This window comes from Ictalurus furcatus, chromosome 1, assembly GCF_023375685.1.
Source record: "Ictalurus furcatus strain D&B chromosome 1, Billie_1.0, whole genome shotgun sequence".
In the NCBI taxonomy this organism is placed as follows: Eukaryota; Metazoa; Chordata; class Actinopteri; order Siluriformes; family Ictaluridae; genus Ictalurus; species Ictalurus furcatus.
The window spans coordinates 25373388-25394608 of NC_071255.1; the positions used below are offsets into that span (position 1 = coordinate 25373388).

Below are 21221 nucleotides of genomic sequence, written 5' to 3' on the forward strand. Positions count from 1 at the left end.
ATCAGACCTGAGGATGGCTATCAATCACCATTGAACATTCAATACAATTGTACTTGTATCAGTGTTTAGTCCAAATTTACTATCAAAACTTATAGGTGAAAAGCTAAAGTGCTTGTATAGTCATGTTTCATTTGCCCAGATGTTCAACTATAGTACACAGGTGCTTCAAAAAAAAATACTATGCTGTTATGAATTGGAAATATTTTGAATATGGGCAAACTTCTCAAATATTTCTCATTATGAAATTATGATACAACACACTGTTAGGCTTCAAAACAAGTTGTTTTGAAGTATAAGAAATACAAAATCTTCATTTGCTAAGACCATTTTTTGCAGTGTAACTGGCATAATTTTACCTAAATCTATGACAAGGTACACTGAAAAAAAAAAAGCTCTAGTAACTATAGTATACTGTCGTTATAGTACCTGTCAGTGCTAACATCCCCACAAGATTTCATAATGTAATTGGTTTATGTTAATACTATGTGAATTGATCACACTCACTTTACATAATTCAATATTGTAATTAGAAACTTAAATTAAGTTTAGTATAAGCAATTAAATATTTTTGCTCCACCATTTAACACAGAGTCTCATATCTTTTGTACACTTTCTGGCCACAAGTTTTAGAATCTTGAAGGTGACAAGTTGATGCCATATACACTGCTCTGTATATGTATTTCCATACACTGTATTCCAATGGGAAAAAAATCTTAAACACTGTGTCAATTTTCAGAGCAAGGTATAGTCATTTGAATGAAAAAAAGAAGTTCATGTCTTTACAGCTTTAAAAGTTATTAGAGCTTTGGTTAATTTGGTGACAAAGAACCATGTTTGGCTGTCAGTCAATTGTTATGAATGATTTATAGCTGTAGGCTTTTATTGATGAAAAGTTCCTTAGCGAAAGCTACAGTTTTGTTTATGAGACTGCGTTTAAAGAGACTGGGGTTTATATTTATCCGATTAATTAAAAAAAATCACACAAGCAGAAAATGTTCTCAGTTGATATCTTATCTAACGGGTAGTGGTTGGATTTTTTTTAACAAGGTGGAATGTTATGTTAAAGCGTATCAGTAAAATGAGAGAGTATTTAACAGCTAGTATGGAGAAGGGTTTTGGATGGCTGAAAAGACTGGTGATTTGTCCAGCCTGACATCAAGAGCCTTTGTTGCCTCCCTAGTGGTAGCTGGTTGATGATGACCACCCCTCTCTTTTTCCTACTTTTGCCCCACTTTGCTTTCAGTTATATTGAAATTAAGTGTGTCTCTGTACCACCACCAGGGGCATTTCCCAGTGTAACACCTGTGTTTCAGTTACTAAATATGCTGATGGTATCCAGAGTGGACACATTTTAACTCCCACTGCGCTCTGCAATATTGCTAACAGGAACACAAAGGGTTTTGCCCTCCACTTAATTAAAAGAATTAAAAGCCGTGTTTCCACTTTGTAGCCATGCCTGGCGGATCAATCCTCACCTGAATGCAGTTTTCAGCTGCTGACTAATTAGTTTCAGGGGGTAATGGCCAGATCAAAAGGCCTTGCATATAATTGGTGGAACCGAGAGCATGGATATCAGCATTACAGGAAACAAAAGCAGCTGTAGTCCTCAGAAATGCTAAATAATAGGGGTCAGGGCAGAACTTAGGAATATTGAAAAAAATCATCAGAAACTGCACAATTAGCGTAAATTGCACATATGTGTGAGTAGCAAGGTGGCCATGGGTTCTATCCTGAGCTTAGGGTTGCTGTGTGGAGCTTTGCATGTTGCTCCTGTGTTTGCCTGGGCTTCCTCATTTTCTTCTCACCTGCATGTATGTGGATTAGCTATGTGAAATTGCCTCATAGATGTGTATGAGTATGTAAATGTGTGTGCACATGGAAGACCTGTGATGAATTGGCGCCCTATCCGGTGTTTCCAGTCTTCCTGGGATAGGCTCTGGATCCAGTGTGACCCTGACCAGGATAAAGCAGCTACTGAAGATGAATGTATGAATCTAAACAGCACACTGCTGCCTGTCCCTGTGCTGGATCTAATATACTGGGATGCCTTGAGAAGTGGAAGATTCATAGCAGTCTGTTTTAATGTCCCAAATATGGAGTCAATTAAATATGGATGCCATTAAGAATGTTTCTGTGGGGGTGTGGAATTTTAGAGGCCTATAATTTCTGCTCCTTTCATAGGCTGAGGCTTGACAGATCACTACAGCAATCAAGCCTATGAAACACAGGCTGTATTTATTATTGTGCCTTCCGGATCCTCCAGATCACCTTGCCAATCACCACACACTGTGCGGAAGAGAGATTGAGAAAGAGATGGTTTTGAAGCTGCTCTGTAGGGTGAGGGAGAGTGTGTGATGCAAGGCCCACGGCTACATCTGAAATACTCCTCTGGCCAGACCTGGACGTTGGTTCTAAACCCAAATGCCCCACTTTCTTCCCTGCACCCTACACCCAGTCCCTATTCACTCACTCTTCTGATTCACTCTCTCGTCTTCCTGATTTTTACTATTATTCCAAGCTTGTTGTGCTGCCAGTGTTCCCGACGGCAAACACACATCAATCATTACTAATCCCTCTCTCTGTAGAATGAAGATAAATAACTGCTTCTCTCCCTCTCTCTCCTCCTTTGCTGTAATAGATGCAAAATGAAGTGTGGTGTCTGAGGGGCTTTTGGCAAAATCTGAAGGCCTATTACATTTATTTTTAAACTAATATGCAAATTTATTTCCCCAACTAGGAATATATACACTAGGATGAGCTGGGCTACAAAACCGTGTTCAAGCAAACAAACAGTTGAGCTCAGAGGGAGTGTAGATATATCCAGTTGGACCATAAATTGCTCTTGCATTTGTAGGACTATATATATATATATATATATATATATATATATATATATATATATATATATATATATATATAGTCTTCCAATTTCTGGTGGAGTTATGGGAGTCTAATTGATAGGTGAGTGATGGGTGAAGGAGGATTTGAGGCACCATTTAATCATTAGGACTGTTTTTGGTAGGACACTTATGACCTTCATGGAGGTATTGAATATTAATAGAGTGAATAATAAAACTTAGGAGAGCTCTAATGGGCTAGTACCCAGGACCTGGAGACCTCTTCAAGAGCAGTTCTCTCTCTCTCTCTCTCTCTCTCTCTCTCTCTCTCTCTTTCACACTTTCAGTGTTTCACCATTTCTCCCTCTTCCCTTCCTCCCAATCTCTCTTTCTCGCTTGCATGGAAAGTCAGTTTAATTTGAATATATTAGCACCATCTATGATTGGGAATAATACATGAAAATAACCAGTGAAATTAGACCAGAGAAGTGGAAATCTGACTGGATTACTCGAGTGTGCTGAGGCTTCAGTCTGTCTAAACGACAGATTGTTAGAAAAAAAGCATTTTCTTGGTTGAAAGCCTACTCATACATGTGATCAAATCCCCCATACAGCTTATACCCCCCTAGCCCACTCTCACACATACAGTTCTCTGTATTGAGAAAATAATTAAAGGAGTACGCCAACAAAGTGGGCATTTAACCACAGCAGGGTGTAGTTTGTTAAGGACGGCCATGTCTTGCTGTGGAGGCACAATGGTCCAGACCCTCTGAATGCCTCTGTAGCACTATCACACAACAAGACTGGTAAAAACAAAAAAGTCCAACACATGGCAGGAATCGGGCATGGAAAAAAGTAAGTGGGGCTCTAATGCTGATTGATGGGTGAGGAAAGTAGATAGCAGTGAGGGATTAATCAATGCCATACGCACCAGTGCAGGCAGGTGGGCACTTCTCATGCAGACATACTCTCACACTATGTAAAGAGGTAATAGTTGATCCACACCGCTGTTATCTTCTTCATAGAGATACGCCTCTACATTATTCATAAAGCTCTGTGCAAGCATTTCACCCTTTTATAATCTATCATTGGACAACAGTGTGAAGTATAGTAATGCCGGTATTAGCCAGGGAGATAGTAGAACAGTGTTTTATTAATTCAACACATTAGTGAAGACATGATTAACACCTCAAGTGTCCAGTTTGAAGAAGAAGCACCATTAGCGTAAAGCTATGTATCTCTGCCTCTCATCACCCATCCTTCTCTGGCACTCATCCTCTCACTCTGTCTCTCTCTCTATGCTTTAGCTTTGCTTAAGCACTGTAATGTCCTCACCCTGCTTGATGTGACTGAATTGCAAATGCTCATTATGTCAGCGAGCAGTCCTCCACCTGTCTAAATCTCCCCACCAATGGAGATGCAGGCTTGCTCTTTTGTTCCACAGATCGAAACAATGCTGGGGCATGAGACTCTGCCAAAGAGACACAGTGTCTCAGTATTAGGGTTGTTGTTGTTTTTTTTATATATGTAACTTTGTATAGGGTGATTAATGGGCACTGAGGAGGTCTCATATGAATCAGTATGGTATGTTCCTGTGGTAAAAGTACAGTGCTATAGACATACATGTATAGTCTTTGTACAGTATACAGTAGAATTACATAGTTCTCACAAGCTTCAGTAGGTAACACAATCACTGGCTTTTGCTCTGAATTTAAACAGTTGTACTAAGGAAGAATGGTATGGGTTGTGGATGAAGTGGATGTGTTTCATCTGCAGTAACCTTTCCAAGAACCCAGGAAGATTTTCAGGACTTTACCAACTTTAGGCATGCTTTCACTAGGGGAATCAGCCATAATTTTATGACCCTTTTCAGTTCCTACTCTATAATACTTACTTTTTTCAAAAACTATTAGGGCTGAGTTTGCTGTACTTAACATCACTGATTAGTGAAATACAGCTTCAATTATTAATGTACGTTTTACATAAGAGTCAGCACAGCATGACCAGCTAAGCGCAATATTTTGGCAGCATGATTGCTTTTAGTGGCATACCACTCATAGCAAGCGGCAGGTGTCAAAAAGTCCTGAAGGCTTGAAGATGGTTTAAAAACATACCTTTAGTTTTTACATTATATTCACTCAACAATGTAAAAGCAATAAAGAACACTAACTTCAATCTGAAATTTGTTGTGCCTTTTTTGGATTCACTGGCAGTTTGCATTATTTCTGTTACGGTCATGTGTCCTGCAGTAAGAGGAATTCATCCAATAAATGCCCAGATGTTGTTAGGAATAGTTCTGGAAATCTTTAGTTCTAACCTCAATGGGTGCACACACAGCTAATGACGCACCTCAATGGATAACAAGCTAAAGCAGTTAATAACTTGTTTAAATTGTGATTCTGGTGTTCAGGATTTTGAAGAGTCTTTTAAAGGCTCATCAGTGGAGGTTTCTGGGCCATGAGAAAAGACATTGTGAGGTCTTCTTTTGAGCTCCTCTACTTTCATACCAATGTAAGGAGGAAACGTGAAGTGAATTGAAGACTGCCTGCTGTATTGAGACTTCTGTCTTTCTCAATCACAGATAGTGTCCATGAACTAACAGTGCTTAATACAAAACAGTTCTTGCATATATATATATATATATATATATATATATATATATATATATATATATATATATATATAATTAGTTTTTTAAAGCTAGCAATATACTAGCGGTGCCTAGCATGTATTGTATATAAGCGGGTTTAGATGGTTTAGTGTTTGGCTTGGAGGATGAGCTACGTGAGGGCGAACTAAGGAACAGGAAAGTGAAGTAAACAGGTTTATCATCGGAGGGAGCAGCAGAGAGCTGGGGTGAACGGTTTGTCCTTATCAAAACTGCTTCCCAGAGAGAGCTGAGAGATACCTTAAGTAAGTGAAAGAGACTTGGGTTTTTCGATTAGTGCCTCACCATGACTCCAATCTCAAGAGGCTCCCCTGCGCTATTCGAATATCATTGAGTGTGAGCTACGGTGAGGAATTTTAAAAAAGAGAGGAAGATGCAGACGAAGGCATGCAGTAGAAAAGATGAGGGTGAGGTTCGAAAGAAGAGCACAGAGCAGGAGTGACGATAGACTATCAGCGGCCGTTCTCTTAATCACACCCTAACTCCCAGAGTGAGCACTCCAGACTAATCCTCAAATCTCTACAGGCTTCTGCCTCGTAGTCACTGCAGTTTCGTTCATAGTGATTGGGAAAGTAATGGTGAGAAATTGGGAGAAAGTAAGAAGCTAAGTTTAAATTGAGGCAGGACTTGACTTTCCCATGGCTCTACTCTCCTGGTGGAGGAAACACCAGTGTGGAGATTAGATGAGATTTATGGATTCTTTAAGACGTTGTTAGGCTTCTGTCTATGAGTAATCTCTGCATGACAAAAAAATAAATCTCCCCACCACCCACCTACCACCACAGTCCCTTTATTCCTCTTAATTTTGGTTGCCATTTATTTAAACAAATGGACAAATCTTCCACTTGATTACTGGAGCATGTTTTTTTTTTTTTTTACTTGGATGTGATTGTGTGTGAATGAAAGAGAAAGAGAGGAAGGGGTTGTGTTTTTGTCTGTAAGCTTATATAAAAGGTGGGTTAAATGGCTTTGTACTTGTGTTAGTGCAGGTCTTGTCTCTCCTAAGACTATGTAAAGAGTGACCGAGGTCCTAATTTGTGCCACAGCTGTAGGTGTTCCCTCTTTTGTCTCTAGCTCACACAAAACCTCCGCTTTCTTCTACATCTTCTTGTGTTTGAAAACATTGGCATTCATCAGGCTTTATGTGTGTGTGTTTGTGTGGACTGGCTCAGCATGACTGTCCCTGTCCCGTCCAGCCCTGGGTACCATTTCTTTACACGTCTACTTGAGTGGAAAATCTGGTAGTGCTGGATTTATTTCAGCTGAATGGCATTGGGAGTCTAGGCATTAGTGTCTGAGAGAACCCCATAGAGAGACCAGACCAGGCCTGAATGAAAGTGCAAAACCACCCCAACGATCACCACACCGATTTTAGTCTGCCAGCGAGACTAGCCAGTTCCAACCCCACTCTTTTCAACTTAAAGGCAATCGGACTGTCTGCAGCTGATAAACCTGCATACATTTCCTCTTCAAAGAAGGGCAGTTCTGTTTGTGTTCGAATGCACATGAATATTAGATGTCTTTTGTGGCTTATTTACTTTAACAACTTAGAGTTTCTGAACAAAAGTGGAATCTCATTCAGGTTAAATAATAAGGTTAAATACTCATATTTCATAAGGGAGGGAACACACACACACACACACACACACACACAGCCATTTACTGCTTCTGGACAGCAAGCTCTTCTGGTCTCTCTCTTTTAAGTCTGTGTCTGTGTTTTCGTGTGTATACATGAGAGACAGCTTGTCCTGAGGCCTGCAGGACTGACAGATGGGCAACTTGGAGTTTTTGCCCACCACAAGTGTTTCAGTGTTGCCAGTGTTCTTCTTTGCTACAGACTACCGCCTAGCTGAACATGAATGATGGTGATTACATCCAGTAAGACATCAAGACATCTGGCTAAGGCTCACCCACATGCTCTTTGCTCTTTGTGGATTTTTTTATAAGAAATTTCTTGACATAAATTATTACTAAACCATGAACCTTATGCATTAATATTTCAGCGTTTTATTTTCAATTCGTCAGCTATTCATAATTTACGTGACAGTTTCCATGTTTTAGGTTACTTCAGGGCTTTGAAATGTAATGTTTGTGCTTGATGACGAAAGTCGTCTAAAACAGGCTTTACTCATTGTGCTCATGTTGTAAATGTGAAGACTGGCGAGTTATTAGTGTTTTCTATAAAGTTATCGAGTGTTTTCCAACGGTATGGAGAGAAATATGGCTGCTATTGAATGACATTGTTGAAGCCACCCTTCTTCTCCTCCACTCTTTCTCTCACTATTAGATGGAATTAGATTTGATTATACATGGTTAGTAATGTTGAGCCTGTTATCTCTCTCTCTCTCTCTCTCTCTCTCTCTCTTTTTTTTTTAATCTTATTTTGTCCATGCCAATTTTATACCGATCTGCTTGGGTAGAATGTGTCTGTCTTTCCTGTCCTAAAAGGACTGGTTACATGGTGGCTTGTTGCTTTAAACTTTTACTTTGTGTTTTTTAAAGGCACACTGCATGGAGAGCACTCAGGGCTTGTTGGAACTGAAAATCGTTTTTCATTTTGTAGGTCTTGAGTCATCTGGCATGTAGAAAAGTGTACTTTAACAACAGCTTTGCTGTATCTACAACACTACAACTGGTTTGTTTTAATGTTTTCCTGTATATGTAATATCATGAATTTTTTTGTAAGCTGAATAACAGGACACTGTAATCAGGTGTTTTTTGTTTTTTTTTTTGAAGTTTTGTTCATATTGTCTGTGTGTGATTTTCCCACATGTTGCTGTTAAAATCCATTTTTTTTAAAATAACAGTATAGAGGTATTTGCATTTCAGTTTTTGCCAAACCTCCAGTAATATGCACCCATACCCTGCTTGTAGCCTGTTTGCTGAAAATTCTTTGAACATACCTGATTACATAAATGAAGTATTATTATTCATTAGTTTAAAAAAGGAAATAGGACTGAGATAGGAAATAGGATTTGCAGCAGGTTGATGTTTGGTAGAGAGAAAAGCCTGATTTACTGACCAACTTCAGGAGCCCTTATTGTTCAGCAGAGGCCAATTGGAAATGTTTCCCCTGGTCCCCTTTCCAATAAAGCCTGTCAAACTTCATCTTCATAATTGAGTTTCTGTAGAAGACAAACATAAAGCGCCTGCTTTAGAAGCAGGCTGAAGGTTTTATTTTGTTTTGTTTTGTTTTTACTGGCATTTGCCTTCAGTCTACCTCTGGCACGATTGATTCGGATCAAGGAGCGGAGGAAAATCAGATAGCTGAGTTTGACTGATCCAGAAACCAGCTGTGAGCCTAAGCCTAAGCTGTGAACCAGCATCTCCCTTCTACCACTGGGATGGGAAATATTGGTTTAGCAAAATACATAAGATAAGAAACGTACAGTATATCAGTCTGTAACTATCAGATATGATCTAAAATGCGTCAATTACAGTAAATGTTAATAGGTTGTAAAAAAGAATCTGTTGACTCTCGCTATAACTTATGCATTTACATTTATGTTAATGGGCTTTTGCAGAAGTGTTTGGTTTCCTATGTGGAAAACAAATATCTCCTTATGCTAGTACAGATCCAAAGAGTCTAAATATATCAATATGCTACATCCAGAAACAGGAATGTGATAATAGTGATGATAGCTAGGTAAATATGTAATCCATTTTGGGTTAGGTGACTTTGCTACCTGTATAGAAAAGAGTCCGTCCTCTATGCGGGCACAAGGTACGGATGCAGGATTTCACCACTGGCATTAGGCTGATTGCTTGTACTTTAAATGACTTTTTTTAGACAAGCAACAAGATTTTTTTAAATCCATTGAAATATAAACATTTTGAGTCTTTTCACTGACGGAAGTCATTTGAGTCTGTTTAGTTAAATTATTCATTCAGATTTGTTCACTGCTTCGGTGAGTTGCTCAGAATGTCCACATATGCAGCTGCCATCATTCTGCCATCCAAAGCAGACAACAATAGCTAATAATCATTGCTATTTTGTGTTATTTTCTAACATTTTTCGTCTGCCTTTATATAAAAAGTAATATTTTTCACACCCAGTCAAACGCAGACTATTATTGTGTGCATGAGCACTGACCGAATGAGCTCTAACAAGACTCTGTGAAATCACAGGCTTAATTCAACCTTTGAACATGAGAGGAGCGACTCTAGGTCATGGCTGAAAGGATTCACTGACTCAAGGAATACTGATCAGGTTCATCATATATATCATATGTTGCATAAACACATACTAGTTATACAATTCATGAATGTTTAACACTAACAAATATGATGTAAACCACAGTAATCTTTGATCATCATGAATTTGATTATAAATATGTATGGAAATGTAGTGCTTTGATTTCCACATTTCAGCTTTATGGTTTGAGTTTCAAAAGCTCAACAATAGCAGCAAAACAAAGGATTGGACATGGCAGTAACCAATACTGATTCGTTCACTTCAGAGACTCGTTCAAAAAAACTGCATATATGAAGTCAGCTTTAAAATAAACTACCTAATCAACAGGTTTATGTCTTAAGAGATTCAATGTTCTACTGTATTTGTGTGAAACATTCTGGAAATGGTAGTAGAGCAACTTAGAATGTGGACTGGATCCATGCATCTGCAGGTTCAGAGAGAGAGAAAGAAAGAGAGAGAGAGAAAGTGAGAGAGAGAGAGAGAGAGAGAGAGAGAGAGAGAGAGATGGGCTACCAGGCACCTATGAGGGATGTGTCCTGGCACTGGTCATGATCATTAACTGGCCAGAACTTTCCAAAAGCTTTCCCTTAGACTACACACATACACACACACACACACACACACACACACACACACACACACACAGAGCGTGAGTGTTCAGTGTAATCCTGGTTTTGTCACTGACAAAGAATTTAGGAAGTTAACATTTTGGCAGACACACTTTTATATATTTTAAACAAATAAGACACAGATAATTGGAGTTCAATATGCCTTTATTGATATCAGTGTCAATCTATCACTTTTAAAAAAGACAATGATATACATATACTATACACATACAAATACAACACTTTATAAACACTCTTACAACTTACAAAGGCACAGTTCATAATTGCTAAATGTGTTAGTAGACCTGTAGTATCATATCATTTCTAGAAACGTAATCACTAGAAAAACAGTGGGTCATAATAATTCAGTCCATATGGATTTCGCAGAATTTTTGGGGGGATTGTTGCGGCCAAATATGCTTGATTTTGCTGCAGCTTTTTTTTTGCGGAAAACTGTTTGAATCTGTGAAATTGCAATTGCACAAAATTGTCTTTCACGGTGATGTTTGTTGGTAAATGAGACCTTTTGGCTGTACTTGTGTTCAACTCTTTCATTCTCAAAAGTGATCTTACAAGGCATATGTATTTTCAGTAGAAGTTGGTGAGGGAAAGGAGAAGGCTGGTCAGGGTTTTTGTTGCAATTTGCAATTCACCTCACAGGCAAGCACAGATCTCTAAATATTGCAGACTGCTTCTTTAATTCAATGCGGATATGTGGCAGCCTGGGAAAACCTTTCACATGCTGAAATTTGACATTTTGCCATATTCTAATTTATGTATATATATATATATATATATGTATATATATATATATATATATATATATATATATATATATATATATATATATATATATATACACACAGTGTTTAATACTTTTTTCCTGGGTCATTCCTCTTTATTAAACATAACTTCATTTATGGACTTTAATGTTTATATTTCTTCATATGTATGGATTTCTTGAGTTAATACCAGTCTGGTGAAAATTTCATGTGAATAGCCTCATTGTTAACTTTTATCCTTTTAACCAGTATTGGGGAGGGTTACTCAAAAAAGTAATCCACTACAGCTAATTACTGCTATAAAATTGTAATCTGATTAAATTACTGATTATTGCATGTAAAAAGTAATGAGATTACTAATTACTTTACTTTCACGTTACTTTCAAAACCTATCAAACCTACAAAAATACACTACAAAGTGAAACTCATAGTTTTTTCAGTACTTTTAGCGTGCAATGTATGACATGATCAGAAAAAGTTGGATTTATCATAAAACTTGCCTCGGGTGTTGTCACTGTAGAACTACCAGACCGATAAAATATAAAACTTTTATAACTAGGCTAGTTTGGTGTCGCTAGTCAAGGGGAGGCACAACTAAGCTATCATTGTCTGGGTTTAGCTATCACTGTCACTGTTTAACAGTGTCATGCAAAGTACATTACACATGGAACTCATATAGACATTTACACACCTTGTTTTCCTTCTCAGCATCAGAGGATTTTACTGTTTCAGTTTCAACCCCTTTACTACTTTAAAAAAAAAATATTCTATAATATAAAAAAAAATACTCAGTTTCCTCTGAGTACTCTGGTTTCATCCCCAGGTCCAAAGACATGCATTGTAGGCTGACTGGCATTTCCAATTTGTCCATAGTGTGTGAATATGTGTGTGATTATGCCCTGCAATGAGTTGTCCCCACGTCCAAGGTGTCCCCCCCACCTTGTACCCCAAGTTCCCTGGGATAGGTTCCAGGCTCATCTGCTCCCCCTACATAAAATGGATGGATGGATGGATTGCCATAGGGAGAGCAAAACTACAGTAAACTGGGTTCACACAAAGTTATTAGAAGTTATCCATAGCCTTAGCACCAAATATCATCACATTCATCAATGCAGGTTTCCTATAAAACATATACAGTGACCTCTCGTGATACTGGAAAATCAGCAGGAGCCTTAATCCGGGTTCACACTGTACGATTTTGGCCACGATTTGGTCGTCTAAGACAAATTTTGAGAATCCTGAAAGATTCCTGTAATCCTAGGCCAAAGTCTGTAGTCTTTGATCGCTAGTTTGACGTGTTCCCTGACAGCCGATTAACGGCCATTGCGATCAAATTTGTCCTCCGATTAAATTCTGGCAGTGTCAGAAGATTTGAGGCACAGTCCTGTAGTGTGGCTTCTCCTACTCTGTACGAGTCTTATTGCGTGTGTCCGTTTTTCACGTCGTGACTGGTGTACAGTCTGACATTAATGATAACTGAGATCCTACGGTGTGACATGGCTTACAGCGGGGATCGTGTCCGTACAGTCTGACAAACAACAGTCACAAAGGACTATTAAAAATCACACAGTGTGCACACGGCTTTAGTCGTTCACATCTTAGTATGATACTGTATGATGCTTTCAAGCAAACGCTACAGAAATACATGTGCACTTGTATCAGAGAGAGAAAGACAGAACAGTGCGGTTTGCTTTAGCTCTGTGTTGGACTGTTGATGTGCAGCTGTCTCCAGTTCATTTTATTGAGTAGCGCTACATGTCCACAAACAGCCTCAGGCCTTTCGATCAAATCTCAGCCAGTGAAATGAAATGAAAATAAATCGAGTGCGCGAACAAGAAAGCGAAACCATATCAGTAAAAAGGAGCGATCCTACAGCTGTGCGGTTGTATTCGTTCAACATGTTCTTTTGACATGTTTCCTCTTTGGCGTAGGTCGGGAGGGGTTTTTGTTTTTCAGAGTGCTTGTTTTAGTCATTGTTTAAGAGATGACAGGGTATGAAATATACATCGTGCTTCAGCTTCAGTACAATTGGAAGGAGAGTAGAGTAGCTGAATTTGTAAGAGACAAGGACAGGGTGTGCATCTGTGTGTGTCCACACGTACGTACATGTCACATAGATGTCAGCTTAAAAGCTACAGGCCAAAGAAAACATAATTATATGGCTTGTCTGTCCCTCCCTCCTGCTCTCTCTGTCTCTCTCTCTTTCTCTCGCTCTTTCACTCACACTCTCTCGTTCTCTCTCTTTCACTCGCTCTCTCTCTCTTGGCTCTGCTCCATCATTGGTTTGAGAAATGGCCTAATTAACCTGCACAGAATGTTGTAAATGGTTGATGGCCCACGTTTGTCATTGTGTTCATTTTTCTTTGCTCAGATGTGCCCCATGTTTTTATTACACTCTCAGTAATTCGAAATGGTCCTGTTGAGTGTGTGTGTGCGTGTGCATGGCATGCGTAAACTCTGTTGAGTGCCGTTAAGGACAATAAAAAATGCTGCAATGTGTGTGTGTGTGTGTGTGTGAGAGAGAGCGTGTCCTTTTTAGAAGACAAAATGTCCCCATTATGATGGCATACAGCATGGTTTGACCTTGTCGGGATGTTTAGCTGGTGTCTTTTAAGAAAAGTGCCTTTCAAACTAGAATTCAGGATTTCATTTGGAAGTTGGATTCATTTGAAGGTTAATGTCAATGTAAAATCAATGTATGTGTGTGTGTGTGAGAGGGGTGTGTGGGGGGGGGTAGGGCTTGTTTTCATATTTTTGTTGGGACCAAATGTAGGGATAGGAATATCTGACAGTTTTGACCTTCTGGGGACATTTTAATTTTGTTTTTAATTATTTTTTTATTTAACAAGAACTGCAGCTTTTATAAGAACTGAGGTTAATGTTACTGTAAGTGTTTGGTTTACTTGTAGGCATAGCTTTATCTATATTTATAATTATGTCAGTGAAAGGTCCTCACAAGGATAAGAGTGTGTGTGTGTGTGTGTGTGTGTGTGTGTGTGTGTGTGTGTGAGAGAGAGAGAGAGAGAGAGAGAGAGAGAGAGAGAGAGAGAACTTCTTGGTAAAAGTGGGCCAGTCTATAATATCATTAATTAGGGCTCACAGTGCCCTGGTGGAACAGATGGGAGGCAGTGGCTCCTGCGCTGTTGATCCAGGGCATTCAGCCTCTGTTTTCCCCCCACAGGCCACATGCACACACACACACACACACAAACACACACACACACAAATGAAACAATGAAGCCCTGTCTGTTTCACACACAGCCCTCTGTCCATGCCTACAAATTAGCATGCATACTGACATACCTTACACTAACGGTCTACAGTCCATTACCGTTTCCATCCCTGTCACATTCACTCTTTCCTTTTTCTATCATTCAGTCTCCCCACTCTTTCTCTCTGACTGTGTGTGCATTTATGAACCCTCCCCTCCTGAGAGATTTCAATGTGTAGCTCATGACAGGAGCAAAAACAAGACAAAGGCCCTGAATTGAAAACTTAATTATAGCCATGGAAATGCATGTCATCAGTGCGACAATGAGATATACGTGGTTGAGTAGTTAATTGTGCATGAAAGGGCGCTCTTATTAGTCCGCAAAACCCAAAACACCTTCTGCAAGGCTAGAGAGGATGGGGTGATTATGGCAGCTCACCCAAACGCTCTTCAGATGCCACAAAGATTTAACGCTGCCAAGGCCTGCCTGAACACAGGGGACGCCTGCTCTGTGCCAATCGCCATGACAACACAGCCCACGCTGTCACTTATGCAGACACCTGTGAGCCTCTCCTGGTTCAAAGTGTGTGTGTGTGTGTGTGTGTGTGTGGGCAAGAGAGGGATGGAGAGCTCAGGTGGACTCATAGATGCGTTAAGGAAGACGAGCCCATGGATTCTGGAGGCATTAGTTATTATTATTGTATTATCATCCAGAAGCCAGGTCACTTACTGTCAAGGCTATCTTAATGAAAACGCAGAAACTAAGTTGTACAGAGCCCTCCACTGATATTGGCACCCTTGGTAAATATGAGCAAAGAAGGCTGTGAAAATTTGTTTTCATTGTTTAACGTTTTGATCTTTAGTTAAAAAAATTCACAAAAATACTCTGCTCTCGTGGATATCAAACAAATGCAAACACAACACAGATTTATCAAAAAATATCTTTGTTAAATATAGGTGTGCAACAATTATTGGCACCCTTTTAGTCAGTACTTTGTGCTACCTCCCTTTACCAAGATAACAGCTCTGAGTCTTCTCCTATAATGCCAGATGAGGTTGGAGAATACACGGCAAGGGATCTGAGACCATTCCTCCATACAGAATCTCTCCAGATCCTTCAAATTTCAAGGTCCATGCTGGTGGACTTTCCTCTTCAGTTCACCCCACAGATTTTCTATAGGTTTCAAGTCAGCAGTTCTGTTTTCTTACACCTTCTCACACAGCTGTATCAGAAACACATAACTACAAGTTCATTCTTTTGCGGGGGGGAAAAAGTAGTCCATCTCTGACAAGGGGAATTGTACAAATACTTTTTATAAATTGTACAAATTTTTCGCCCGAAACATTTGTCCCCAACATCTGTCCTTATACTTCTGTTGTAAGTACATTTAAAGGAAGTAGGATATCTTTGTTGTTTTCTCAGTTATGGAAAATGTGTCAAGTAGATTGAAGTCCAAATCCGTGACTCACGCCTTCAAAAGACTTCATTCATATGAAGTGTATGAATGAATAAATGAATGATAGTACTTTGAGGAGAGCACAAACTCTACATGTCCTTGTTTAAAAGCTGACTATGGTACAATGCTCCATTTCAATGCCATCTAAATCTGTCTAGTTTATATTGGCTCCTTTCACACAGTCTACGATGTACTGTATGTCAAAGCAGGATGCTAAACAAAAACTCCTGCCAAACACGATTTCCATCTCTTTTCTCCACACTGCTCTTCCGTCTTTTTGACATAAATATCCGTGACATCTTATGTATTGATATTCAAATTAGTACAGTTTTGGAAGGATTCAGAGTGCATTCATCAGCTATTTATACAGAGAGCGTATTATATACAGCACATTGCTTCATTACTGCTGAGGCTTAGTCAGGAATTATTGAGGCATAAACAAACACATGTAAGCCTTTCCTCACTTCTTTTGTTCTTTTTATCTCTGCTCACAAGCATTGGTGGTGAAAAGATTCAGAGAGAGAGAGAGAGATAGAAAGAGAGATCAAGCGAAGGAGTGGGTCAGACAGTGAAGGAGTCTGAAATTAAAGGTGAAATTTAGCAGAAGAGGGAGAAACACAGTCGCATAGAGAAGACAAGTCACATCCCAGCATTTCCCACAAGGCCTTGTTATTTTCATCATCGATGAAAGGTCAGCAACTCTCCATCCCATATTGTGTATGTGTATTTTTTTTTTTAGCATGTCCTGCCTTAAGAGTCTTTCTGACTCTCTGGCTCTCAGAGGGCTGTTTATGTTCCATCAGGATCCTCTGGTACTGTGACAGCTGCTTAAGGGAGTGTAGAGAAGGCCAGGCTTAGAGCTGAGTCGATCTTCCCGGTCGGAGGTGTGTTGATCGAATCTGTAGCCCATTAGCTGTCCGAGTGTGAGCACCTCCCACTGGGTTGGTGATGTGTGTGAGGCCCGAGTGTCCGTGTGGTGCAGGGATCCGTACAGACCCACACATTCAGAATGAAGAGGATCAAGGTGTCTTCTAGCCCCCTCACACCACAGGAAACTTCTCCTGCCTTGTGACAGACCAATTAGGACAGGGCAATAGAATGATAATGAATAGATATCAGCGATGATTAAAGTCAAGTGCACAATACACAACTTACAAAATCTCAGAATCGCTGACTCACTCACATCACATAGCTTTAATTGCCTGTGATCAGATGTTTAGCGGATGTGCTGGTGTGCACTCACAGAAAAGGGTCTCACACTACACAACCTTTGATTGCAGATAAGCACACCAGATGCCCGAATTCTTCTTTCTCATGAAAATCAATGTGAACGCTGTCTATTATGTGACTTTGTTCCTTTGTGCAGAAAAAAGAGAAACAAGAGAAAAATGTAGAGGAAGGATTGGTTGAGGAGATATTTGCAGCCAGGATTGTCTGTTCTGCAAAGAGAACTGGAGCTATAGTGCAAGGAAAAAAAGTTATTTTTATACACTGTTTATGATTGCTATTTTCGTACCATTTGGCTATGAGAGGAATTATAGAAGCTTCATTATAGAAGACGGATAAGAGTCTGGATGGGCTGGGGAGTGTTTTGCCACAAAATGAGTTGCCGACTGGGAGATCAGGACTAAATTCACATATTGTGCACTAAACATTTAATGGGTTAATGACTGACTGATGTTGATTGCTCATTTCTGAGAAGGAAATACATAGAAAACTAGAGACCGGCTTGTGAAATCAACTAATTACCTGTAATATAATCTAATATTTGCATTTTACTTATGCTAGACTGTAAGAGCAGCTTACCACAAATACTGCAAACCTGTGAATATGTCTAGCATTGGAGTGGCTACAAATAAATGAATGAAACAAACTGTACTTCCCGACAAACTGTACTTAAAGGTTGCTCTTTGATATCTCCTGAAATTTTATAGTCATTCTCACTTGTGTTTTATTTAAGTATGAACTACGATCTCTTAAAATCCTTTGAAAATATCATTGCTTCTCCTTAAATTCCTAAACCAGAGTCACTGTTTCTCCTAACATTCCTAAAAAAACAAATTCAGAAAGGAGAAATAGAATGAAATGAAAAAGAGACACGATTAAAGGAGTCAAAACAGAGAGAACAGCAATGCTTGGCATCAGCAGGATTCAAATACATTACAGGGCAATCATTTTACCACTACACTGTCTGGAAACTAGCTAAAATGGACTCTTTTTTTTTTTGCTGACATTTTCAGTGGTTAGTTTATTGAGTGAAGTTATTTTTCAAGGGTTGCACGTAGAGCACCTTAAAGCTACATTTGAGTAAAAGGAGATTGAAATCCCTTCTCTAGTGTTTAAAAGAGTTTAAGTGTTTAAAAGGTCTGCTGGGAATTTAATCAGTCAAGGTCCTTAAAAGCACCACATTTCATTCAGTGCCTTCCAAAAATAATTAACAAATTGGCAATTATTTCTTCCTTGTACAATTTTGAATGTATAGCGTGCATCATGTTTAAAACAATGTCTTGCATTGGGGTTTTTTTTCAATTGGAAACTCTTTTTCATGTGATTAGCGTACTGCATTGTGAATTCAGCCACGTACACCACAAATAATTGATGTGAATTAGTATCAGGCTCTGGTGAACAATAGTTATGGTTTATTAGCCATAGGTCATGATTCGACTGCTACGTTCTGTTTCATTAACATGTTTGTATACACAGTGTCCAATTCCATGGCGCATCTTCAGGCCATCTTTGCCTTCAAAAGCACATTGAGGAAGAGAAAATCAATCACATCCCTCTTTGTGAGTCTTTGCCTATTGATAAAGCTAAATCCATGTGAAAATCCTATATGCTAACTTCAAACCAGACACAAAACTGGAAAACAAATTTACTAGGTCTTGTCAGGAGTTTTTCCCACTCCTCCCTCATCTCTCCCCCGACCTCCTGCTCTCCCTCTCTGTTTTTTCACTTTCTGACTTGTTTTGTCTCCCTCGATCAGTCTCTGTTGACATCTTTCAAAGCCTTTGCTGTGATAAGGCAAGAAGTACAGGAAGCACCGTGATCATCTCCCTCGCTTTGGTGCTTAGATGTGAAGTTTCCTCTTATATCTGCCATTGTCTTGCTGTTGCATGAGATGTCGAAAACAACACAGTGCAAGTCTGGAGACAAACAGTAGTGACAAAAAAGAGAAACAACCAAAAATCTCTGCTGAGTCTTCGCTCTGTTTGTATTCGAGTCTCCACTTCCTGCTCTGTGACTGATATCATGACTGTTTGAGTGCACGCTGTGCATCTGTCTGACAGCAGGTGACTTCCTGAAAATGTGGAGGGGGCAACAGTGTCGAGGGTTTCTGTAAACATGTCATTTCTCTTAGTAGCCAAGGGTCCTTTGACTAAATAACTGCAGCTCAGAGGAGGAGGCTAGGTATAGGTGTACAGATCTCATGGCTATTTCATCTTTCTCTTTATTTCGAAAGCCGGTGTCACTCCCTAGGTGATTAGTCTTAAGAGCAGGGTGCTTTCCTGTTACTGCCCCACAATGCCAGAGATTTATTTCATAAGATTTTGGGAGATTAAAGGGATTTCAGTCAGCACAATGATTGTCCCAAAAAAATAAATAAATAAAATAAATCAAGAAACAGTGCATTTTATCAGAGCAGACAGGCTTTTCTGCTCATTTTAGCTTCCAGTATTCACTACAGTATTTATAATTAAGATATGTACTATTATTGTTCAAGCTATGTATGTATTCATTCTCTCTTTCTCTTTCTATCTGCAGGTGATGAGTGGTACCTGTGCAGACTATCTGTAACCCTTCCTGGTATGTCAGATCTGCAGTGGGCTATGTTTCCCGAGCCGTATCTCGCCACAGTGGAGCCTGGCGCAGCTCCAGGCTCGGTGGTTTACAAACTGGTAGTCCGACAGAGGGACGGCTCTTTGGAAGTGGCCCAGTTCTTCTTAGTGGATGGTGAGTGTGTTTTACTCTTAGCCCAGAATCCACAACCTTCTTTCATCATTAGGAAGCAGCCAATCAAGTCAAGTAGCTAATTAAATCTCTTGCTGAATTACTAAGGAAGAGCAGGGATGGGAATATGAGTGGAGAAAGCAATAGTACAGATTATACCATTATAATATTTAAACACTTAATACTATTCTTTCGTTACTCCATATTCATGTGATTGTGCTACAACTGTCGCTTGTGTGGAGAGATTGTGAAAGTTGAGATGCTTCGTACATTTAGTTATTTTTGCTTTGAATATAAATGAGAGCAGGTGCAAGGCACCATGCCTGCAACATGCGGTGAGATACACAAAATGGTCGTGTCATTAAAACACCAAATGAGGGATTATACTGCCGATTTGCTGCTAATGAATAACAAATGGATTCCAAGCTAATGATTATTGCTGTTTCTGAAATCTCATCTGCTGGGTTTTACTGAGCTGACAGTAATGCCACAGGAGCAGTGAGGCTATAATTGCTCAAAAATAATAAAAATGGCATCTTAGGGTGGCTTGGAGCTATTCTACATGCTGCTCTGACTCTACAGACCAGTAATCTGAAGCAAAACAAAACACAGTTTCTGTTCATTTATTACACATAATGATGTTTGTTAGTTACAATTTTTATATATATATATATAGAATGATTTTGAATACATTATATATATATATATATATATATATATATATATATATATATATATATATATAATGTATTCAAAATCATTCTAAATAAGACACTTTTTGTCCTATTAAATCATATTGGAGGAATTTAATTTGGGTGTTCAATCTCGTAAAATAATTGTAGCAATTGTCACTCATTAGATTGAAGTTTGAGAAGATTGAAATGAAAGGAATACTAGAGCGTCACTGTAGGGACCTTGAGCAAGATTCGTAGCTTTCAACCGCTCAGCTATATGCTTGAATCTGCACTATAAATAAACAGAGGTAATAAAATGAATAAAATATAGTTTTTTTTTCTTTTGATTTTATGTATTTAACCAGTATGGGGAATAAATTTGAATGCACAGGCCTCTCCAAATGCAAAAAATAAATAAAACCCCATTACTACAGAGATGGGAAAGCTGGAAACCTCTTTGCTTATTGTGTCATAAAATTTAAGAGCCTGTCAGGTTCCAATATACAACAGCAGTGTACCAGGGGATGGAGGTATAGAAGTCTACATGAAATATATACTATATAATATATCATTTGCATATTCATAGAATCCAGATTACTTCATGGGTTTCAAGTTTGTTTATTTTTGGAAGATGAAGCAATTTATTATTTAGCATAAAAAAAAATAAATCTTTAAAACAAATTTTGATTGACTTTACATCGTACCAAATTCAGTATCTGGAGTGTGAGATGAGTTGTGAAAGTGCAAACACGGTTTCTGACAGTTTCTCTCCCCGTCTCTTTCTCCGGCTTTGAAATGATGCTCCCTCTTCTGGGACACTGTTAGCAGTAGCGTATAAGGT

The 21221-nt window shown here is 39.0% G+C and overlaps 1 protein-coding gene across 1 annotated transcript in view; it reads left to right on the forward strand.

Moving 5' to 3' along the window:
* The window catches only part of si:dkey-22o22.2 (neural-cadherin), a 123961-nt gene that overhangs the window by 38008 nt on the left and 64732 nt on the right, over window positions 1–21221 (forward strand). Inside the window, exon 2 of the mRNA XM_053628027.1 lies at window positions 19521–19709. Within this exon, the coding sequence (XP_053484002.1) occupies window positions 19521–19709 (189 nt within the window). The remainder of the gene's footprint in view (window positions 1–19520; window positions 19710–21221) is intronic.